Below are 26127 nucleotides of genomic sequence, written 5' to 3' on the forward strand. Positions count from 1 at the left end.
GACTGCCTTCGGCTCAGGTCATGATCCTGGAGTCCCAGGATCGAGTCCCGCATTGGGCTCCCTGCTCGGCGGGGAGTCTGCTTCTCCCTCTGACCCTCCTCCCTCTCATGCTGTCTCTCACTCTCTCTCTCAAATAAATAAATAAAATCTTTAAAAAAAAAAATCCTGTATTTATATAGGATTTAATATTTTACAAAATCTTCCATATCCTTTTATTTTTAAGTATTGTAATCTCTCCTAACAATCTCAATTTAGAGAGGAAAAAAAACAAACAAACCTAAGAACCTATTAAAAAATTAATAGTGAAATCTGAACTGGACCCAAGTCATTTGATTTTTAATGCAGGCCTTTTCCATTTCCCATTGTTGAGAGCTTGCCTACTTTTATCTAACTTGGCCTTTTGGGTTGAATTCCTCATTACAACTAATACAGATCTGCATGCATAATGATTTCTAACTGGTTGAATTTCAAATCATTACCACTATAGAGGGATATCACTTAGTCTGAGGTATTATCTGAGTTCCCATCAAGAGAGATGAGTTACTAGGTATCGATAGAAAATACTAGTTATGTGGTGGCCATCACGAAGTAGAGAAGCTAGCGTCTTAGGTACTTTATTCAAATACTCAAGAGGTTGGTCTGACTTCCATCCAATGAACACAGTGGTGAGATGCCTCGGCTTTAATCAACGGTGTCAAAGCTGATTTGCTGTTTGTTTTCTCTTAAGCAAATCAGAAGAATAGAATCCATCATTCTAAGTCCTTGTCAAAGAATATTTAACGGTGTATTGAAGACTGAAAAATCTGAATGTTCAAAGAGTACTGAAAGGTGTGCTACATAGCTCCTATCAAACTCCTGCTAAAAGAATGAAAATTTAGGGAAGACCCTGTATAGGGTAAGATTCATCTTTATAACTTTGGATAATCTTAGCTCTACCCTTTAATCAAATTAGGCCACGAGAAGCTACATCATGGGAGCACAAGGGTTTATTCAGCTGCCAAATTGCCTTTCCAAGACCATGCTTTAATGCTTGCTTTTGACTTTTATCAAATATCACATAGGTATTTTCTGTATAGTTGCTACTAAAGATACTGCCTGGTACATTACTCACAGATCCTTATAGGAGATATTTCTATTATAATTTAGTGGGAGAAAACTTCGTCTTCTCTGAGGAACTGGTATACTTCCTCCTTAAAAACAGAAATAGCCCTTTGAGCCCCGACAGAAAGGAAGCAATAACTAGATGAACAGCTCAACCATGGCAACTCTGCTGGCCAGTAAGATAGGTGTGCCTACATTCTCTTTAATCCTTGGTTCTGAATTTGTACTTCCATTTCTATTTTAATAACTTGTTAAGTCATGTCTTTTTTTTTATTTTACTTTTTAATTTTTTTTAAAAGATCTTATTTGAGAGAGAGAGCACAAGTGGACGGAGGGGCAGAGGGAGAAGGAGAAGCAGACTCACTGCTCAGCAGAGCGCCTGACATGGGGCTCAATCCCAGGATGTCCTGGGATCATGACCTGAACCAAAGGCAGACGCTTAACTGACTAAGCCACCCAGGTGCCCCAAGTCATGTCTTTTACTGTAAGTTATCTCAAATCCTTTTTGAAAAAAAGGCAGATTGGAACACAAAATGGGAGACTTACATAGAGACCTGCATTCTTAAATGGATGCAGTTTTCCTCGATATATATGAGATAACTACTGGTTGTTCTAAAGATATATCTAAATAGACGTGTTAATGTAGTGGAGGAAAAATCAGCTACAACAGTCTTTGGCAATGTAAAGGGAAAAAAATCAGAACATAAAACTTACTTTCATGTTACAAACAGCCATGCACTAAGTTTGATGTCTTTAATAATTTGGTTTAAAATTGCAAATTTATATGGATCTATGGATGGTCTCTTGTCATACCAGATAACAACAATTCACATTATATAAATAAGGTCACATCTCACCCTGTCTTCTTTGAATGTATACAAAAGTACAGTTTCACTTTACATGGTAGAGTTATTTGTGCTCCTGCTATCATGAATAGGAGGATAAAACTGTCACCTACATATCAGAAACCAGAAACATTAAGAGACAGAATAAAGAGTTTAAAAGTCATTAAGCAGAGGAAGAGGAAAAACTCTTACCTTTGCCAGACAGTTTCCAAATTTTAAGTTGTTAAATAACTACCCTTAACAGGTTCATTTGGTTACTCATAGTTTCATTTTCACAGCCAGGAGACACGTCTAGAGGCCACGTTACTTAGATGGAGATGCTCGATACAACCAGTAGTTAGTTTTCTTAGGTTTCCAGTGAAAAACTGGAATACAGTCCCCTGAACATTTTCATGTTCTATATGGTAAGATCTTTATGCTCTATAAGATAACTCTGGGGCTTTGACTATATGTTATTTCTAGTACCAGAGCAGAGAGAAATCCATTTCCTAAAAGCTGGTATTTATTGAGTTCTTATCATGAATCAGGCACAATTCTATACATTTGCACATGGCTTAACGATTCAGTCTTAATAACAACTCTTTGGGGTAAGAGTAAGCACTACTACTATGACATTTTATAGAGGAGTAACATTCCCAAGGTCACAAAGGCTGTAAAGAGGACAGCCTGGATTTGAACTGAAGTAGTCTAGCTTCAGAGTCTGGGCTTTTAAAGTTACTGTGTTATACTGCCTGAGAAAAATCCTAATGTGGTCTGCAGGTTCCCTCATGGCCACCTCTGCACAAAAGTGGGAGACCTTCCAGATAGACAAAGACAGTTTTAGACTACTTAATTCTCAGAAGAATGCTAGCTCTAACATTGGTTCATCTAGTTTCTAAATTAATCAATCTGCCCTCATATTTCATAGGCCAACTTTGATCAAAAAGCAAACCCAAACATTTTCTCTAGCGTTCTACAAAACTCATAATGAGATATAGGCCTACGTTATCTGTAAGAGATACATTTAAATGATAACACAAAAATATTAAGATTAGTATTATGGTTCGAGTGACAATTTTAATGTTATTTCTAATCTGACTCATTGATTAAAGTAACAGTAACTCCCTCCAAACAAATAAAATGTAGTTGAATTTTAACATGGAATGGTTTCTTTATGCCAGATTATAAACTTACATAGTGACTTGATGAATTATAAAAAATGTCTCTAATTTTTCTATCAGAAAGTCAGACATTAAATAATCAGAATGTGGTAATTATCTTAGCAATTTCCCTCAATGTTAGTCTTTATATTTTAAAAAAAGTTCCTATAAGCCTCCGGAAGAAAAAAAGTTAAAAACCTTTAACATTTAACTAATAGTCTGCAAAAATTCTAAGTACTATATTATTAACCATGTTCAAGGAAAACATGTTCATACAATCAGTTTAAGAATTTCCTATACATTCCTGTATGCCAGGCTTTAATTCTAATAACATCATTAGGCAACTTGCTCAAAAAAAATCTTTGTGTTTGAATTGCAGGCATTTGTTTTTCATTTATTCCTTCAAATTAGAGAAATAATGCCAAAATCAGTAGATATTACAACTTTGATAAAAAATAAATAGAAGTAAAGAAACATTTCATGGTTTACATTATGTCAAAAAATTTAGTTTGCATACTTAACACATGTTTATAAAAATACGTACTTTATTTTTTTTAAATTGTTTTATATAACAAGATAAAAATAGGCAAAACAGAGGTCTGAATATGCAAAAGCCTTTACAAAATCAGAGAAGAAAAAAACTGCTTAATTCAGACGCTTAAGGGAAATTTAAAAAGCAATACAGAAACATTTAAATGAGAAAAAGCATACAGTAAAAATAAAATGAATTCTCTATAACCTTTCTAAAGGATTATGAAATCATAGTCATATGGAAATTAGTATTTGTTTTCAATGAAGTAGAGAAAATAATAATATACTAATATAGACTGATCTATATATTTCCAAAGAAATATCAAAGCATATGGGTTAGTACCAGAAATATTAAAAAGAAGAGAGTGTGAACAGTCATTGTTGTCAGGGTGATAACCCAATTACGTATCAAGTTCAGTCACGTACAGGTAATAACAATAGGGCTCTTTGTGCATTATAGCTTTAGGTCACTAACACAATTCTCAACAGAATAATAAAGACTGGTGCTATTGGTACTGTTTCTTTTCACCCCCATCTTAATCCCTCTGAGACCAATTACGTTATATCAGCCTCCCAGATATACCCAATTTCCATCTACCCAAGGACACATTTTAGCACCCCAAAGTGGGTCTAATACATTAAAGTACACTATATTTTGGAGCTTTAGATATTTATACAAAATGATTAGGCGTATCCAACTTGTACACCAAAGCGTCACTAGTGATGACTTGGCGGTAAGAGGGAAAAGGGGGAAAAAAAGCAGTCTTACACAGATATAAGGTAATGTAATGTCTATATTTCACAACTGAAGATCATTCAGTGTGTCTTTTGAAAACTGTGAAAGTCTTACAGAAAGTTACATGGTTTTATAGGATCCCACAGGATATGTGAAATATAGGGCACCGTTCTGGATTCATGTCTTCAAGGAGCAAGTCCCCAGTGTCACTTCAGAAGCATAAGTGAACAAAGGGCCTACTTAAATATATTTTTTAAACAAAAATGGAACATTCAAAGCTTAAAGATCTAATCTTATATGGCAACTCTAAGTAAGGTGGTCAATTGACATTATAAGTGATATGAGTATCTAACTTACTAAACCCATTTTTAAGAAGGAAAATCAAATATTATTAAGTGTTTGAGATAACATCCAATGCTAAGTGAGATGAGACTGTTTATAATAATAAATATGTAACTGTGCCATTATTTATTAAGATTAACTTAACATTGGATTACATGATTATAAGGAGTACAGAAATATTTGTGAAAACAGATTTAGCGCCAAACGTTAATTGTGTCATTTAATTTAACATCTCTCATTTAAATATTCTTGGGATAGTGTATTAGGAAGAATCTTCCAGTACCAATTTAAAGAACATTGGTTAATTTCAACTAACAACTCCAGGAATTTATATAGTTCTATTAAAATTTGTGAATCTAGCAACTATAAAATAGAACTATTTAGACTGCTCAAATAAAAAAGCTTACTAAAGCTTAGTTTAACTTCAAAATATGCAAAAATAATCTGTACCTGACACTTTCAGTTTTTCCCTTATATACACAAAGTAGTTCTTTTATGACTAAAACAAAGGTCATGTTTTTGTTACTGACTCAAATTTCATGATAAGCTTCTTTAAACATATTCTGAATTTATTTTTCTTTTAAAGATTTTATTTTTATTTATTTGAGAGAGAGAGTGATAGAGCGCATAAGGCAGGGGGAGGGGCAGCGGCAGAGGGAGAAGCAGGCTCCCCTCTGAGCAGGGAGCCAGACCTGATCCTAAGGCAGACACTTAACTGAGTCACCCAGGTGCCCCAAACATACTCTGAATTTAAATATAAACAAAAATTATTAGGGCGCCTGGGTGGCTCAGTCATTAAGCGTCTGCCTTTGGCTCAGGTCATGATCCCAGGGTCCTGGGATCGAGCCCTGCATGGGGCTCCCTGCTCAGCGGGAAGCCTGCTTCTCCCTCTCCCACTCCCCCTGCTTGTGTTCCCTCTCTCGCTGTGTCTCTCTCTGTCAAAAAATAAATAAAATCTTAAAAAAAAATTATTTATAAATGTTAGGTAGCTGCCTGGGTGATTCAGTCTGACTCTTGATTTCAGCTCGGGTCATGATCTCAGGATCCTGGGATCCAGCCCCACATCTGTTTGTCCCTCTCCCTCTGCTCTTCCCCCGCTCATGCCCTTGCTCTCTAATAAAAAAATAAAATCTTTAAAAAAAAGTTAGGTAAAAAATTCAGTTATAATTTCTAAACTGTTCATTTAGCAGTCCCCTTTCTTTTTTTTTTATTATGTTATGTTAATCACCATACATTACATCATTAGTTTTTGATGTAGTGTTCCATGATTCATTGTTTGCGTGTTAACACCCAGTGCTCCATTCAGTACGTGCCTCTTTAATACCCACCACCAGGCTAACCCATCCTCCCACCCCCCTCCCCTCTAGAACCCTCAGTTTGTCTTTCAGAGTCCATAGTCTCTCATGGTTCGTCTCCCCCTCCAATTTCCCCCCCTTCATTCTTCCCCTCCTGCTATCTTTAAGGGTAACCTTTTGGAAAATAAATTGTATCTTACTAGTAAAATTGTGACAAACTAAACATTTTTTGATTAGCAGATTATGGATCAACATATCTGCTATCTTACTGGACACATATGCAGTGTCTACATACTCTAATATGTAAGAATAATGCTACCCTTCTGCAAATAGCTTCCTCATTCTTTCCTTTCATTATTACATGAGCCCCCAGTTATCACAAGGCAGAGGGAAGGAGATTCCCAGTAAACATGGTGGGTGAGAACAGAGAAAAGGAAGATGAAGGACTGCTAAGTCTAACAGTGGAAAGAAATCATGAAACGCTCACTCACACAACACCTGAGAGTTTACTTCAGGTTGTGTGATCTTGTAGGGTAAGCAGTGGGATGCTGTGAGGTGGAGGCGTGCTGGAGTCTACGAGTGGCTCTGGCATTACCTGGCTCTCTATTTGCCCATGTGTGAAATTGGAAGAATGCCACCGCCCTTATTTCTTTAATGGGAAAGTTCTTACGTGGCTTTAAAAAAAAAATTGTGATTTCTAAAGTTGAAAAAGAAATCAGTATTCCAATTTTATTTAAAACCATGTAAATATATTTATACTCTACAAGAACCTAAAAATATCTGAAGTCCATTGAGTTCAACTAAAAATTTATTTTTATTATTATTATTTTGTTATCATATATCATCAAGCATAGAAAAAGCACTGTGCTCTTTAATCCTTATATTTAAAACACTCTGGAAAAATCAATACTTTTTTTGTCCCAAGAATAACGAAAATGGTGCTAGAAATTCTTTTTTTTTTTTTAAGAATTCATATTTCTTCCTTTTTTTTAAGATTTTATTTATTTATTTGAGAGAGAGAGCAAGCTGGAGAGAGAGACAGAGAGAGCACAAGCAGGGGGAGTGGCAGGCAGAGGGAGAAGCAGATTCCCTGCTGAGCAGGGAGCCCGATGTGGGACTCGATCCCAGGACCCTGAGATCGTGACCTGAACCAAAGGCAGACGCTTAACCAACTGAGCCACCCAGGTGCCCCTAGTGCTAGAAATTCTTAATTAATGCATTTAAGTAAAGCAGCGGGCTGCACCACTAAACTATTTCTGGGAAGGTGGAAAGATAGAACAAAACCCTCCCCTCCTGCTTTCCATTTCTCTTAAAAAAAGTGGGGGGGGGAGATTAAGGTAAAAAGAAGTTTGTTATTTGTGAGGTAAAAGTTTATGAGAGTTCATTCATTCTCCATTAGTTCTTTGATTGGATGTGACCTTTTAGGTTGATATTTAAGAAGATAATTGTGTACTTGAGAAGTAGTCCCAGTCATTGATTTTTAATAAAAACAGATACCTTTCTATCTGTGAGCTGGAAATATAAAGTGACAAAATGAACACATTAATGCACAAGAGAAGCATTAAATAATTTGAAAATTGATTACTGGCGCTATAATTCTATTTCCCAAATTACATTTTGGTTTCTCCAGAAATAAAATGAAGATGACCTACTGAATTAGCAAGTTCTCAAAAATATAATTAGAAGACATCCACAGATATTGTGTCCTACAAAAGTTTTTCTTATTTACAATGAACTTAAAATGACCCCTAAACAGATAAGTATCTGCTATGGCAATCAGTTCAGATCAACAAGCACTGCTATAATAAAGCTGACTTCATTGAAGAGCTTTTAACCCTCTCACTAATGCGCTATAGGTGCTGAATTTCTTTTTCACACAAATCATTGTTTTTTCAAATCCTCAGTTTAATTTCTCCTTATTTTCTCAAACCAAGATCACCCTATTCTCCCCTACTTATTTCCATTTTTCACTTCCATCTACAAACCCTTGACTCAACTTTTCAGTTTCCATTCAAACTTCTCTGTTCAAATCTAAAATGAACACAAATCTGCCAAAAACAACCACCAAGGTACAGTTCTGCTCAATCTTTCTCATGTCTTCTCTATTTAAATTAGGAATTTTTTACAATAAATAAAAAGTACTGAAAGAGAATCTATATTCTGCAGGATGTTAATGCTCAGATTTTCAAAAAATATGTTGGCTAAAAAAGACCCAGTATAGGGGCGCCTGGGTGGCTCAGTCGTTAAGCGTCTGCCTTCGGCTCAGGTCATGATTCCAGGTCCTGGGATCGAGCCCCACATCGGGCTCCCTGCTCCATGGGAAGCCTGCTTCTCCCTCTCCCACTCCCCCTGCTTGTGTTCCCTCTCTCGCTGTGTCTCTCTCTCTGTCAAATAAATAAATAAAATCTTTAAAAAAAAAAAAAAAAAAAAAAAAAGACCCAGTATAAAGTTGCATTCTATACTTTCTAAATAATTGTCAATATAACTATATACTGGGTTTTTTTTTCAACTTAAGAGTCATGAGATAATTTAGTGAACAACAGTGAAAACGCATACTTTTTTTTTTTTAAGATTTTATTTATTTGACAGAGAGAGCACAAGTGGGGGGAGGGCGGCAGGCAGAGAGAGAGGGAGAAGGAGGCTCCTCAATGAGCAGGGAGCCCGATGCAGGGCTCGATCCCAGGACCCCAGGATCATGACCTGAGCCGAAGGCAGACGCTTAACTGACTGAGCCACCCAGGCGCCCTGAAAATGCATACTTTTGATGACCACTCCTGTGACTCTCAAGGAAATTAAATACTGAAACTGAAGGAAAAAATCTGTTTGTCTTATTTTCCAGTAAATGGACCCTGGGCATTCTGGAAATGATACTGCTTGCTGATCAGAATGGAAAGTCATGTAGTGGGTAATATTATTAAAATAAAATCATCATAGCTTCTGCCTTTTTGGGTAATTTTCTACCTTTCCTGAATGGAGAGTTCTTTGGAGAAGTTTCCCTCATTCATTCAATTGCCAAATAATTGGTGCATTTATTTGTTTTTTTTCATTTATTACTTTAATCTCACTCTTTCACTTCCTCATTCCCTCAATCACTGAACTTTTTTAATATGCCAGGCCCTAGAGATACACAGATAAAAAGCAGTTACTGTTCCTCAGGGGCAGGAGCTAGACAGGGGTGAGGGAGGTGTGTGTGGGGGGTGTGGGTGGGTGTGTGTGTGTGTGTGTGTGTGTGTGTGTGTGTGTGTGTGTAAAGAAACAAGTGCCATGCAGTGTACTGCCAAGGTGTGGGGTCGGGGGGATATGGGGAGAGAAGAAAGGGGAGCAGGATAACTTCATGCAGAAGATGATGCCCAAGCTTTTCTTCGAAGAGAGAAGTTTGCCTGGTAAAGAAGAGGGGAAGGGATGTTTCAGAGAGAGGAAACAGCATCCATAAAATCACAGAAATTCACGGAAATTTTAGTAGAACGTATACTAGTAGAATGAGGGAAAGAAGAGGGTCTCCTGAGATCCATAAGTCTGGAGAGATAAGCTTGGATCAGATTACAAGGGGCCTTTTGAGTCATAATTCCTTGTACATAGTAAATGTTCAATAAATGTCGGCTTCACAGATGTTAATTTCACAATCACTAATGATACCAATTTTAATTAAACTTAAGAGATATCTAAGGAAAAATACCTATCTTTTCAACTCAAGATATTTAGGGTTAAGTACAGTAGTTCCCCACTGATATATGGAGGAGATCATTACTGGAAAAAGAAAGAATACTGAACACCCAAAGATACTGTCATAAACAAAAATATTTTACTAAACTACAAAATATACGTATCTTAGTATCAATCATGTACAGCTGACATATTTCAATCTAGAATCCTAATCATTTGTACATAATAACAATAATAGCATAATTCAAAAGGAAAGATTTGACATACAGGGTTATTTCTCCAAAGGACACTATTTCTCATTTTTGGTCTGTAATGCTTAAGTGTATCTATGTTTTTTAGGATATAAGAAATAAAAAAAACTCCCAAGCTTTTAAACTCTGAGTTCTTCTAACTGGAATGACTATACCTTGAAATAAATCTTATAGAGTTCCTTATTCCTATTGATCAAGGCTGGTTGGGGGCATAGCCACTATGTTCATGAAATGTTCCCTTCCAAACCTCTTTGGGCAGTAGCCTTAAAAATTTAGCAGTAGCTAACTCAATTTGATAAGCTTTCAAATAGATATTTAGTGGAACATTAATTTGCTTAAATTTTTTCATTCTTCGAACAGTTACAGAGACTGCTACCATTTTTGCTGTGAAATCGACACTTAGTCAAAGTTTGCTATTTAAAAACGTTATACTTCACTTTTCATTGTTTCCTGTCTTCTGCCATGCTAAAAAATCAAATGGCAGTTTGAACTTTGAAAAGACTGAAAAAGCTTACTATGTAAGGAAATATTTAAGATACCCTTAAAGTATGGCAGCATCAAATCTGTTCAGGTTTTTGCTTCCATAAATTCTGAATAATTATTTTACAAACAGAGTCCCTGCTTAAGGAGAGAAAATATTTATTAGCACATCTGCATTTCAAAGCTCTTGTTCTGAGAACTTTTCTACATAACTGAACAGATTAAAGTTACCATTATTAGTCTGTATTTTTCATACCTCGTTTCTTTCATAAGATTTAGTTTCCATGTTTACCTAGTTGTATAGCCTTCAATTTCCCCACAGCACAAGGACAGATTTTTACCAATATGAGGAGCTGCTCCTCATATTGGTAAAAATCCTGTCTTTTTTGGAGAGTACGCCATAGAACATGTTTTGCTTTGTATCTGTTTTCGAAACTGGTAACTCTATAGAGTGAAGTAAGAAGTGGAATCTTACTTTCCTCTCCCAAACTCTAAGACCTTCTATCTGGGCCAGACTTTGATATTTGCCCCTTGGCTGAGAATCCGCATATCCAACTTCACACTTAGCTGCAGTGAAGTAGCCCTGCAGGCAGGCCGACTTCAACGAACCACTAGTGGTATCATCATTAAAATCCTGCTGAAGGTCACCATGGTAACCGCCTGCTGAGGCTTCGCTGCTGCACTCGGCATCTCCTAATCAGCTACCATGTGAAATGCAAATTCAGACAGTCTGAAAATTAGTCAAGAAGAATAGGGGATGAGGATGCAGATATGTGAAATATTCATGCGCTTCATGGAAAAAAGAAGACAGCATGAATGACACAACAAAGAGCGGCCCCTGACATTCTTGCCATCATTTTGCATTATTGTTCACACCCTACTGTATTTCCAGGCCTGGAGTTCTGAAGTTGGTTTTGTGAAATGCCATATTTATATTCTATACCCAAAATAGTAATTAAAAATGGCTAACATAATAGCATTAACATCAAATAAAGATAATACTTCTAAATTATCGTCACTGCCTTATGAGAGTTTATTTTAATTACCTGAATACAAAGGCTATGAAACAAACAACAACAACAACAACAAAAACCCAGGCACCATTGATTATTAGTATCAAAACCACAGGAAAAAAAGGTACTTATAACATTCTAGGGCCTCAAGTGCTCTACATATGGTAAAAATTCTTTAGAGATATTTATTATTCAAGTTACACTGACTCAATTTTCCTTATATAAGACTCAAACCGATTGCTATTCATTTCAAGATAGAAAGAGTGACAAGACTACCTAATAACTGAATGTTATAATTGTTTTATATTTTTCCTTTGCTCCTTGCCATCTCCCTTGGGCAAAAAATCTGTTGCTCGTGGGAGGGTGAGATGTCCTAACTCAAGACAGTGTTTTCTCTGGGTAGATTCCCCAGTAAGCTTTCCAAAAAGAGTTATGTGAACACATTTAGTTAACCCAAGATACTGCTGTTCTGCCTACCTCCACCTTAAATACTGGCAAAATTAAATACTGGGCTAAAATGGGAGATGTTTTGTTCAATAAAAAACCGTATGTTGGGTAGAGCCAAAACAACTCATTTCAATGGGTTACCAAAGCAAGCAAGGATTCAGACTCAGATTTTAATACAGGAGAGTCTTCTAAAATTTTCAATCCCATCCAATATATGTTTTAACATGTCTGCTAATGATAACCTCAAAACATTTCCCACAGGAATCGGATTACAACAGTGAGGTGGTGACGGGGCAGGCGTGGTCAAGGGAGGAAGGATAAAGCTGAAAGAACGAGGTTGAGAGACACACAGCTAAGAGATGGAAGTTTCACACTTTGGAAAACACGGATGAGAGGGAAGTTCTGCAAAGCAGAAAGTTATAATGGTTGTTCTGAGGCTGTGAGAATGAGGAGTGGCCTTATTAAGAAGGGCACCAAGACATGCTGGTCAACTCGAGTTGGGGTCTGAGCATCAATTTTGCCCTTTGCCGTGTTCAGGAGGCTGCAAAGTCAGCTCTCCTTCTCCTCACACATAGGAAGTGACCAATTTCACACCACATGCTGTGCTGTGCTCCGCTCCACATTAGGAACTGCAGAGTCAACTCTTTAAACAGTAAGTCTCCAAGAGAAGGGAAACAGAATGAAAAGTGCTATTTCTGCCACCATACTCGTCATTTGTGTTTCTGGACAGAAAAAAAAATTCTTAATAAAATGCAAACGTTAGCAAAATGAACAATAGACAAACACATGGACTGAAAAATGACTTACTTCCTCTGAATAGTGATCTGAAGGAAGAGGTGGGTAGTCACACTGTTCTATCTTCTTACACAGCGAGTACAAATTCATTTTGTCACCATAGAAAGGACTCTGTAACGCAGCCATCTGTAAAATGCTCCCAATGAAACTGATATAGTTACATGGTAACTTTTAAAGGTGATTTCATCAAGTATATTACACTCGGGTAGAAAATAATTACAAATACTTTAAATAAAGTTATCTGGGCATTTTGATTGTTATGAGTATTCCTTTCTGAGAATTATCCAGTGAGTTCTAAAAATCTTACTTCAATTTTTGGGGTTTTTTTTCAATATTTAAAATTCCCTAAAAGGGAGAAATGGTTAGCACATATTTACATATACATATATATATATATATGTATATGTATATGACATAAAGTAACATTAAGAAAAAGAACACAGAGTGACATAAAACTCTTTGTGAATATAATGCCATAAAAACAAGTAATATATCTCATGACTAAACAGACATCGCTGGTATACATCAACCATGCAATGGTCAAAATATCACTAAAATGAAACAGAAATTGAAAATGAATTATAATCTAAGCCATGGTTTAGGGAGTAGAATGTATAGCGTTTTATACAACATGACCATTTCTGTAGGGAAGGGTTATTTTGAGATTAAAAAAGTCTTCTCAATCTGAATGTTATAACTGACCCTCAAGTGGTTTACAATGAACTAGAACTTCTTTTCTTTTGATAATGCCTCAAAAACACTGAATATGTTCAAAAGCTCTCTGAGTCATAGCCGCTATTTCAAGGCATCCGAATGAGATTTCTATGCAGAAAAAAAAAAAAAAAAGACTCAAAGAATGATCAACTTTAAAAAAGACATTATTGAATTTAAATTTATTTTAAGACAAGGTTCTAACTTGACATTTAAAGTGCAAGCAAGTACTGTGGTAAGCAGGGTTACAAACTAAAAAATTCAATTTAAAATGTTCGCATCCTGTTCAAAACCTTCTAAATCTTTGAACCGCAGCGGCAAGAATACAACACGGAGTGCGAGGCTGCCCCAAAGTCAGTCACCCTTTTCCACATGTGCTAATAAGTTTGATTTTGGAAGGACAATGTGTACATTCCCCAGACAGGCAGAGTGTGTGTGAAACACGCTAGTCCATGCTGTGCTACTCAGTGAGCGTCAGTGGGGACAGGACAAGCTGAAAATGGCTCTCATCTGTCTTCTGGTGCTCCAGACAGAGTTTTAACTCCTTCAGAGCCTTAAACGAGGAGGGGACGGCATTGGAAATCAAACCTGCGAAGTAGCTTGGCATAGTTTTACTTAGCCTACATTTTATATGAAACCTATATAAACCTATATGAAACAACCTCAGGAATGGCTGTTCCACATGAGGAGAGAAAAGTAAAAACAATATAAATGGCCCTAAACATGTAAAACCCTCCATCCGAGAGGAAATTTCTAGAAGAGGAGCTATCAGTAATAAAACATTTTTGTTTTGTTTTGTTTAAAATGCAAGTACACTTTATGACAGAGTATTATAAAGGCCACTTTAAAAAATACACTGTATATATAAACTATAGTCTTTCCATATTTGCAAAAACCCTACGTAAATGTACATATATTCATTATCATATGCTAGGAGTTCATTATAGTACTTTTGTCTCAATACTGCAGAGTGTTAAAAAAAAAAAAAAATCTGTCCCCTAAGGAGTTAAAACAGGAATAGTATATTTTCATGCATCTCCTGCTTTGACAGATGAAAAATGTCAACTGTCCTGTTTTTATTTTCAAGCTTTTGCACTATTCATCTGGTTCATTAGTGCATCTCGATGCTGCCCCTGACAGCTGCTCGCCCTCTCCTCCCAGCAGCTGAATTTTTCAGGCTAATTTGATCCTCCACACTGAGACGATCACTAGAATGATTGACTTGCTCCCTGACCTCCAGGGTCTGACTTTCCTGATTAGTATTCTGGGGGTGTCGGAGGGACGAAAGCCCACTGTCTGTCTTCGGGGCTGGTGGCAGCTCTCTTTTTTTTTGAACTGTAAGCCACCAACCTACAACCCTGTAAGGATGCAATTGCTGCGCTGAACAATAAAGGAAATGTGTAAAACCTACTTTTCCATGTAAAGGTCCGTGTAGCAAAAGCACAGCATCTTGATTTTAATTAGTAAAGTCTACTTTGTTGCATATCAATTAAAACTGTACTGCTAGTTTTTTTTTTTTTTTTGGGGTTTCGGGAATATTTGAAAGTCTAATTTTCTGAGTTTAAAATACATTTTCAAAAAAGCTTCCTACTCCTTCATTGTTAATAGTAAATTCTTGGAGGGATATAATATAAAATGTCCACGAGAGGTTGTGGCCAATTTTTTAAGGCTAAGTTGCTGGGTATTTCTATTAGCACTATATTGAAACATAACTGGAAGGAGATAGAACATAAAGACAAATTAAATCTTTCGAAAAATTTTAGTTCTTCCACATGACTTGCATAGAGGAACTGAGAAAATTCACTGAGATGAAAACTAATGTTATCATGATAAATACTTTAACTCAAAATCATCCATAACACATAAAACTCATGGATGTAGGAGTGTCCAAGGAAATAATTTCTATTTTGGTGATCATTTTAAATACACATAAAAATGGGACACTGCCTCTCAAAGGCAAATCCAGAATGTGAAGAATTATTTCAGTTTAGACATAAGAATCCAGTAGCCCTAAAAGAATTTGCAAACTTCTCAAAAAACATTTATTACCTTAACTGAACTTTTTCTTTTTCATTGCTAAATTTCATCTTGTTAGTGCTAATCAATTTGCTGTTTACTTTTAGGTGTTTAAAGGAAAATGCCACTTTGATAATATTAGACTATGGCCTGAGGAACCTAATGTTACCTAAATAAATATGAAATATTTAAAAATGTACAAAGGGACTTTTAAACATTATAGTAATTTAACATAATCAAATCAATTCTTTTCAGCATTGTATCAAATTAGTAACAGAATGTAATATAGGGAGCATAATCTTTTTTAATCTCATGTGCATACCTAAAAACATGTTTTGTCATATCACTAATTCATAAAAATTATCCTACAGGTCTTATTTAAGAACATTTAAAAATCTGTTCTTTTAAAGTGGCCATTAGTGACTTTACTAGCAAGAACAAAATAAATAATCTCAGGTTCCTTAAATTAAGGAAATCTGTAAACCATAATATAATAATTAAAGATCATGATACACATTAAAAAAAAAAACCCTTCTAATGCTCTACTTCCAAGTAATGGTTGGGGAATTAAAATAGCTGATCTCATGATATATTTCATTTAAGTCAGGAGGACAGGAAACACAAAATATAGAGTAAGAAATACATTGGTTTCTATCTATCCACTTTAGATTTCTTTTGTATACATTAAAACATGAAAATGATTCCATGTATTATTTTCCTTCATTTTATTTTATAGTTACTCAGATGTAGACTAACCTTTAATTAGCAGCTCTGACTTAAAGCCTGTATCACCAGGAAAATTACCATTGGATTAAAAAATAAATTTACATAAGTCACTAGTTGTGAGTGCTTTTTGATACCATTACTCTATAACATGGATGTAAAATGTGCTTTTATATAATATGCCTTTTTTTCTACCCATCCAAATTACCGCACTGAAATATTTGTTAGAGGATATACCTAGATGATTCCATTTTCCTTTGATAAATTATCACCAGTAGAACAGGAGAGAGAGAATTTCACTAAGCTTTACCAATACAACTGTTACTCATGGAAGTGAAATTAAGTGGTAACCTAGAAAAATTATCTATTTACCTACTATCCTTGAAGCTAAATTACTCTATGTAAGAGCAAAAGAAATATTGAAAAAGATATTTACCATGCTTTCATGTTTTAAATCCATTCCATTATACCTCTCCTGCTATGCATGGATAAGCAAGTTATTTTACAAATGTTCAAATGTACATTTTTATAAATAAGATATGCAGGATAACATCATATTAATATTAAAAACATTTTTTAAAATAAAATTCTCACTAAAAGGAAACAATTTAAAAATATTTAGAAGAAGTAAATATGCAGGAATGTATAGTTACCATTACAAAAGCAGTTACTAAGTCAAGAAATTAACCCTTCCTAATTAAAAAGCTAATTCTTAAACACCATCCAGAAAAAAATAAGTGTATACTATAAGGACAGAGGAAATATATTACAGTAACTAAAAATACATCAATATGTGGACTTTATCAACATTACCTACCTCATATAGTAGACAACCAAGAGACCAGATGTCAGATTTGAAGTTGTATCCATTTTCATGTATTCTCTCTGGAGACATGTAATAAGGTGTACCCACTGCAAAAAACAAACCAAACAAAACAAGAGGAGTATAAAAATGAAGATGCAGCTGTGGTAAGAAATTTTACACACAATATTCTAGATTAAAATATGTCACCAAAATCATTCATTAGAATCAGGAAATTGTTTTTGTGAATACTTAAAACTATTTCATTTCTTCTATTCTCTGACCCTTAAGCAGCACATCGATATCCATCCTATATTAAAAAGGGTGTGGTGAGTTTGTGGTGAGTTAAACTTTTGATCGATTCAGGGAGAATCTCGGGAGCTTAACTAAAGGAAAAACAAGGAATTCTAACATGAAAATCTACTTAAGTGGTTCACATTGGCTTCATTTCTTTATTTGAAAAAATATGACTTGCATATCCCAAGCAATTAAGCATGATCATATAATCATTTACTTAAATATAAACATTAATTTATAACAATTCGGTAGTGTGTATAAATAAACCATGCTCATTAGCTTTAACAGAAGCATTCCTTAGAACACAGTCGTAGCTCTTAAAATTAAGAGTGATATAATCATTAACCTTCCATATCCTACTTACTACCATTTTAGAAAGAATACAACAGAGTTTTGTACATCAAAGGGTTATATAATAACATATGTTAAAGGTCAGTGACATTCTGGAAAAATGTCTGAGTAATACTACTGAGACTCTTAAAGACAAGATACTCTAGATAATTTTTATTTTTGTTTCTTTTGATGTGCTTATACTTGTTTCCCTTTTTTATGGCCATTTTAGAAAAAGCTAACATAATAAATGATAATGTAATAAATTAATATTTATTAAATATTTTAAAATAGGCAAAGCATGTATGTTATATTTTGAAGGGTAAAAACACTTAAGTGGCTTTCAAAGTGAATATCTTAAAATTTCAAATTTAGATGGCTACTTCACCACCATTATTAGCCTAAGACTTTTTGCCAAATAGACAAAGTTTGAGAACAATATTTTGGAATTTTACTTGCTTGAGGCAAAACCTACCAAGACTATGCTGCTACTCACAGAGAGAAGGGCGTTCTCCTTTTTCTATTAATTTTCAAGAACTCCCCAGATATTTAGTGTAAATCTTAATGAGACTGTAACTCCCAGTACTGAACTGCGAACAGGAAGAGTCACACCAATAATCAAAGCATTATCCTCAACGGCAGGACTCAGTTTTCCAAAAGAATAAGGTTGTAACCTAATAGTTGTATATGACAACTAGACTGTGCTGAAGGTGAAAACATCACGAACCGTGTATTCACAAGATATCCCATCTATACTGGAATCCACTTTTACTAATAACGGGGACAGTCCTAGTCAGAATGTACAAAAGAGAAGTATTTATGGAAGTGAAGAAGTGAAGAAAGAACAGGCACACAGGAGGATAAAATAAATTTAAATAAAATATGAACTATTCACGTAGGCAATTAGTAAGACAAACCTTAAGAAACAAATTATTTCAGTGTAGCATTTACTTTGAAGACGGGTAAATCTGCCATTCCCTGTCAGGGTCAGAAAAGCCAAGAAACTTTCAGAAATAGCTAGGATTTTAAACAATCTGAACTGTTACTGGGTAAAATAAACACAAGCTCTCTAGCTTTGGGAGTTCCAACCACTTCCCTTGTAGTTTGCGTACACGACACCGATTACTGGAGGTATTTACACCCTTTCTCCATTTAAGGAAGGGTGGTGGGTACAGCTGGAATAGTCAGGGGGCTCTGCACAGGCTCTTGGTTTCAGGACATAAAGCAAGTGACTGGCAGTGAGGAATGTGCAGAGAGAGGCTTCACGGAATCCACAGGGGGCAACTGAAAACACTGAGGCTTGAAGGTTCAGAGTTTACCAAAAGCAAAGGTAATTTTAACCAGTAGCTCTGGGAAACCTGCTGATACATTAGGGGTTTGATATGAGTGTGAAAGATTGATGATAGGGAAAAAGAAGAACAAATGCTAGCATTTTACAGAGATTAGCCCCTGCATAACACCTTAACTGCAACACAACTGAACTCATGGATGACCCGCAACTGAAGGAAGCAGAGGAACAGAATGATTAGGAATTCCACTAAGCTAAACTTATAACGTAAAAAATTTTAATGTGAAGAAAAGCCTTTTCTAGTGAGCTGCTAGAGGTCATTACAAAGAGGGGTTAACGCTGCTACTGTAAACTCAGACACTGATTCTTCTTCATATTATAAATAACAAACTTCCTTATGCTAAATATGCATATTTTATTTTAATATTTAAATTATACAAATCTTGAATGTATATTAAAATATAAATCTAAGGATGCTACTCACCTTTTTGACTGACACATTTCCAAAAGAGTCATTATGTAGGAAAAGGAGAAAGTTTGTATCCTGCACTACAATTATTAATTGGATCGATTCATAATTAACTGCTGAGCACGGCGTAAGAGGGAGTTTCCACTTGCTCCCTCTTACATGATCCCTAAAGTGCGCCTCCGCTGTGGACACGGGCTCTTCGGCTGACTGACACAGAGCAGAGAGGTTGAGCCCCATCACATAAACGGGCTCGTCCTTCCTCTCTACCTAGTAGAGAGGTCGAAAAGTTTAAATTGCTCAGGAAAATCTGAAATACATTTAAATGCAGTGATAGGTCTGCCACATTTCAAACTTAATGGATATATAATTATTTCCTAAAAGTTTTTTTTTTAAACCCATGACAGCTGTGTCTATTATTACTACTGCCTCAAGAATGTTGTGACTTCTTTTAACAGCTGTACAAGGGAGAGTTGTAGAGTGATATGATTAGACATTAAAACAATCATGCAAATTACTATGTACTGAGGGACATGGAGACGGCAGGTTGTGTAATTTCACTAATCTTTTGAGAATTTATGGCTGTAGCTAAAATGGGAATGTATTTTACTATAGCAGATATTTATGCCATTTTAACCTCCTGATATGCATGAAAGTGAGTAAGAAATGGATGATAACATCGTAAAAAAACAGAGAAAGAATGATATCGGGAAAACTGCTAACAACTGAAAATGCTATCTGACCTTTCTTTAAAATTTACTGACAATCATTCAAATATAAACAAATTTTAATTGCATTAATCAACTTATTCTAGCTATATGAGAAAAGTTTTACACTGTGTATACTCTATTAACAACAAATACATTCTAAAATTTATCCTGAACAAAAAGAAGATTGATTTTCAGAAGTTCTACATTATGTTTAAGAGAGTCAAAAAATTCTGCTAACATGCTATTAAGGAATATATGACTAAATTAATTAATAACTTCCCTTTTATCAGAACAAGTCATATGCAGACTTTTTTCAACATTCAGTAGCACAATTTCTGCAAAGACTTGAATTGAGAAAAACAATAGCACTACCGAGGCATCTGTTTATATGGTTAGAGTGGGTTACTGGTTTTTTTTGTTTCATTTTGTTTTAAACAAGGAAGGCAGAGCAAAACCAGTCAAAGGTCAAACACTCTGTTTCACAACTTACCTCACTAACTAAGACCACTTAACTTCTCTTTTTGTTCACTTTCCTCACCTCTAAGATGCAGGGATGAGAAAGAGATGATTTCTGACATCATTTTGCTCTAAATTCTGCAGCACTCATAAAAACCCTACAAAAATCCATATGGAAAGTGAAATGGAAAGAAGTAATATATTCCTTTTTAAAACTATTACATAAGACAGCTGAGCGAAGTGTTTTAAGCCAGAGAGTACAAACAAGCAAATTCAGTTTAGAAATGTTGCTTTTTCTCTCTTAGAATTAAAGCAAACTGCAGAAAAGAAGCTTTGAACCTGCCTTATTGGGAACTTTAAAAGGACATGAGTCACCTTCTACCTCAGTTTGATTTAAAAAAAAAAATACAGATACACACAACTTCGGGGAATAAGAATTAATTTTCATTCTCTCCTTCATACTCTTCAGTCCAGAAATTATGTTGGCAGACTTCAAAGAGAGAAGCCCAATGTATTTAATTTTAAGGAGGTTAATACAGAATGGCTGAGCGGTAGACTAATATTTTTTCTGCAAAAGACAATTCTAAAATAAAATCTGTCATATTTTAAATGCACCTGATGACATTTAAGAGCTTTAATAATGCGGAGGGAGAAAAACCCAGGAAATTGTATTGTTATTGTTAGTCAGCTCTAGGCACTGTGTTAAATGCATTGCATATATTATCTGGCTGAACTTTTAACAAATGTTTAGCGGGTCCCTACTACAGGGCACACACTGTTCTAGGTGCTGGGGAGATAGAAGTAAACAGATTAAGTCCTGACCTCATGGGGCTCATGCACTAGTGAAATGAGGACTACTATGTAGCCTCAGGAGATGTTACTACTGTTACCTTGTTTTAGTGTCCAAATCTTTTTTTTTTTAAAGATTTTATTTATGTATTTGACAGAGCGAGACACAGTGAGAGAGGGAACACAAGCAGGGGGAGTGGGAGAGGGAGAAGCAGGCTTCCCGCAGAGCAGGGAGCCCGATGCGGGGCTCGATCCCAGGACCCTGGGATCATGACCTGAGCCGAAGGCAGACGCTTAACTGACCGAGCCACCCAGGCGCCCCTCTACTGTTACCTTGTTTTAGAGAAGAGGCTTTGGGAGTTCAGCTAATTTGCCAGAGATCACAAAATGGGTAAATTGTGGACTTAGAATTCAAACCAGGTAGTTCTGTCCCTTGCATTTAAATAGACGGCTATTCCATTAAAACTCTCTACTGTGAAATATAACTAAACAATAACAACAACAATAACAAAATTCTGTATCCTTCCAAATTAAGAAACAGAGAAATCTTCTGAAAGTCAGGATGTACATATGAAAAGCCAGGAATAAGGGCCTGGGCTCAATGGGCTCCATGTGGAAATTATGCTCTTTGCAGCTACTCTGATTGTTTTAAATACATACTTGTTACAGTTGACAGAGAGGTTAAATGTGCACGGTTTAAAATTAGATAATAGCTTCTTCCTGGAGCCATTACTTAAGTCTAGAAAGGGCTGAAAGTTAAAAATAAATCAGTGCAAGTAGCCTATAGCACTGACTGAACATATGCTGTCTTTCCGGCCCCAACCCACCTTGGACTATGATGGGGAATAAGCCAAAGAAAGCTCCACAGAGAGGTGCTAGGGAAAGGTGTGGGGAAAACCAGTATGTGACCACAGGTGGCACTTGGCACCAAAAATGAAACTGTTTTAATGCCTGGTTCAGGAACACTAATTTCCCAAGTTGAAATCAGAAGCTATATCACACTTGGAAATAGTGTGGGGAACATGAATTGTACACTCAAGAGACTCCAGTGTGAAAATGCTGATATCTGGTTTGAGTGATGGCCACGATTTACTCTTCTGGTAATATCACAAAATCTGAGAACCATTTGTCTCATTGTGGAAGGTAAAGAGGGTTCAAACAATCTTATAACAACAACAAAAACAACAATTTCCCCCCAAGGGGTTTCAAATATTATCTAGCACAAGGATCAGTATCAGAGAGTCCTAGTTTTGTTTTTTGGTTTTTTTTTAATCTATGCCATTTTCAGGATGTACAACAAACACACGTAATAGCTAAAGTCACACACATATATGCAAAAAGAAAATTCTCCATCTTTCCTCTTCGGGGGGACATTATGAAAACAAGTAAAATGGAAATTGAAACATTATTAATCTAACTATTCTCATTTTTCTCCTATCCAGCAGTCAGACAGGAAACACTTCATTGTGTATAATAAATGCAACTCTGATGCAAATAGATTTGCTTAAATAGCAGCTAACTACCCCCCCCATTTACTTATATACACCTTTGGAGTATATAATGTGTTTAGATTTTATAGAAGATTAGCTTTTCTAATTAAGTACTGTTAAGATTACTTTTTATCTCCTATATTCTAGTCTGTGAAGGAGTAAACCACTCAAGAAGCAGGACTGGAACTGAGGAGAGAAGTCCCTTGAGAATTAAAATAAACTTTTGTTAAAACACACACACACACACACACATAAAACAAAACAAAAAAGTGCCAATAAACTAACAATAACGACAGAGAGAACTTGTCTGCAAAATTTGTATTATGCCAAGTATGGTATATTCTTCCCTAAAAAGCAAATGTATATCACAATGCAATAAAACACCTATGAAGTTTATAATAAAAATGTGAAATTTTAATGTCAAAGTATCTGTCCAAAAAAGAAAGTGCTTAGTTTAATGCAAACTTTCATTAAACCTGACTTTTAAACAACTTCACCTTACGAAGTCTTTAAAGGAGGACAGAACAAACTCTCCATAAAGTCTACTTAAATAGTGGTAAGCAAAGTTCTGTCCCCCATAACCTTTGCCCTCTGGTGCCATACCTGTATATGTTATGTTACCTGGAGAAAGTGACTTTGCAGATGTAAGATTACGGGTTTTAAAATAGAGATTATCCTAGATTATCAGAGGGAAGGGGTAGGAGAGATTTGAAGTGTGAGAGGAATTCTACCCACCATTGTTGGCTGTAGAGATGGAAAAAAAGGGTTTAAGTCACTAAATTTATAGTTGTTTATTAGGACAGTAATAGAAAACAAATACAAATGTGTTAATGATTCATGCATTGCATGGGAGAGTGGAACATTCAATTCAATGTGCTGAGAACCAGTTATGTACCAAGAACTACACTAGGCAATGGGGGGCTAAAGAGAGAAGCATATATGGTTTGAAAAATGTTTGACCCCTAAAAGCTTACTGGATTATTTTGGGATGGGATGAATTATGTTTTGGGGAGTTTTTTAGAGGGGGAGGGAAGTAGGAGAAGCCAATACATTTACCATAAGACGAGTAAAAGAATAAATTGTGGTCTTTTGTAATTTAAATGAATTCTGGCTTGTTCATTAATTGATATGACACTAATCTAGGTAACCAAACTACCTTAATGTTGAATTAGAGATATAACAATAGAAAACAGTTCATGTGCTACGTGGCACTTAACCCATAGTTGGTATTTGAACCTTGATTAAGTAATAGTTGTTATTATAAATTTTTTAAATTGACCAAAATAAGGTCCCTGTCACAAATACATCCAGCAGGGATTAACTACAGAGTTACTGATCAAGAGAAACATCACTAGGGATCAATACTCTGGTAAACCTCACGAATTATTCTGATTTTAAAAATAATTTCTCTAAAAGAAAAATAATCCTAATCCCAATCCTAATAATAATCTCTGTTCAGAATTTCCTTTTAGGATGATTAAAATTCCCTAAGGCTATCTACGGCTACTTCTTCATTCACCACTACCACACATTCCCATTGAGAGAGTTAATTATGCTTTAGTTGCAACAGCAACAAATATATCACAAAAATAAACAAGTAGGGAAAAAATACAAAACAAACAACAGAAAAAATAAATCAGGTAATTTTTGCTTCATCTCATGGCCATGGACAATGCTCACATTTATTATTTCTGGTTCTCCTCTTCCTTAACACATGGAAGTTATGCTACCCCTTGAGATAGGTAAGGTCGTGAGACTTGTTTTGGACAATAAAACATGAATGGGCATAATCTGTGTTACAAAGAAGTAGAATGGGTTTAATTCAGAGCCAGTAAGTGATTGGCCATGTTCTCTTACCCTCATAAGATCACAAAAACTTATGTTGATATGAAGATAACTCAAGACTGAAGCTGCCTGAAATGCCAAGTTGCCACATGGAGAGAGGGTAGCTACCCTAGAGAGCCACACGAGGCCCACAATGGACTTCGGGTGACCAGACAGAATACACTTTAGTGCCAAGCAACTGAGATTTTGGTATCGTTCCTTACTGCAGCATAATCTAACCCACACTATTACTAATATACTCAGTTAAATCCATCTTCTGATGTGTAGCCTGTCTCTCTGCCCATTCATCATTTAATCAATGCTTATTATCTATTATGTGCAATGCCCTCTTCTAGGTGTTTGGAACACATCAGGAAACCAAAAACACAAAGATCCCTTTCTTCATAAAGGTTAAATTTTAGCTGGAGGAGAGAGACAAAAAGTACAAAGCATAACAAATAAATTATATAGCATACTGGAAGATAAGAAGTCCTAATGAGAAAAGAAAAATTATACAAAGTAAGGATCAGGAATTCTAGGGATGGAAGAGGAGCGGAAGTCAGGTTCAGTATTAGAGAATCTCAGTTTCCTACTTTATAACAGCCACTCTACCTAGTTACAGAACATTGAGGAACAAGGAGAAAATGTGCTTTAAAACTGCTTGTAAATTATACAATGCTATATACATATTCGTTCTTACTGCTGTTGCTATTTCATAGCAGTAGAGGATTCCTCTGGGTCATTATTACAGGAAATAAGGGTAGTATGATATGATTTTACTAAAAATCATGTATTTGGGATACATAAAAATTATTATGTGTATTCTGCTGTATCTTTAAATATTCAAAGGTAAAGATACTTGATCCCTTGGCAAGTTGCCTCTGGGTCAGAATATCTGCTGAAAAAAGAATTTAGAGTAAGTTAAGAAAGAGTGTAAAGGAAGTATATTCTGTGTTTTGTGATGTGAGAAAAATGTACCCTGATTGCCATGTTCCTATTTCACAGGTTTTGGTCCAACTGTAGTTTTCAGTTAGAAAAGCCACTTCCTTAGAAATATTAGCCAAAGTTGCCGGTAGACAGAATGGCTGTAAAGAAAGACCTCAATATTCTAGAGGTCTATTTCCTGTTTATTTCTGAATCTTGGAGCATCAAGAGCAGTCAAGTCCAGGAGAGAGGGCAAACTCTGCTCTCATATGTGAATTCCTAGACAATGTACAGAACAGAACAAGGTAATTGTAGACGGAAATAAAAACAACAAATAAAACATTAATAGAGTAGGAGAACATGCCACAAGGTACTGATATGGTGAAAAAATCAGTTTTGTTGGGAAAGTAAGCCCAGAGTAGGAAGCCACAGACCCACTCACTATCTCCTAGGTACAGTCCATTTACCTCTCTGTGCCTTAGTTCTTAGGATTCTAGGATGGGAATAATCCATACCCACAGCTCACATATCTCGGGAAGGGTCTTAGGGAATGGAAGGATTTGCAAATTGTACAGAACCACCATGCATGTTACTACCCACCTCCAGAAACACAGAGAACACTGTAAATGACTAATTTATGATAGATCAACTGACCTAATAACC

General features: G+C 35.6%; 1 protein-coding gene across 2 annotated transcripts in view; it reads right to left on the reverse strand.

Moving 5' to 3' along the window:
* The window catches only part of NEK7 (NIMA related kinase 7), a 169523-nt gene that overhangs the window by 9828 nt on the left and 133568 nt on the right, over nt 1-26127 (reverse strand). For both annotated transcript variants that reach the window (XM_021682732.1, XM_021682733.1), the window contains exons 8-9: nt 16906-17000; nt 12651-12764 (exon numbers count right to left, since the gene is read on the reverse strand). In XM_021682732.1, the coding sequence (XP_021538407.1) occupies nt 12651-12764; nt 16906-17000 (209 nt within the window). The remainder of the gene's footprint in view (nt 1-12650; nt 12765-16905; nt 17001-26127) is intronic.

The sequence above is a fragment of the Neomonachus schauinslandi genome, chromosome 6 (assembly GCF_002201575.2).
Source record: "Neomonachus schauinslandi chromosome 6, ASM220157v2, whole genome shotgun sequence".
In the NCBI taxonomy this organism is placed as follows: Eukaryota; Metazoa; Chordata; class Mammalia; order Carnivora; family Phocidae; genus Neomonachus; species Neomonachus schauinslandi.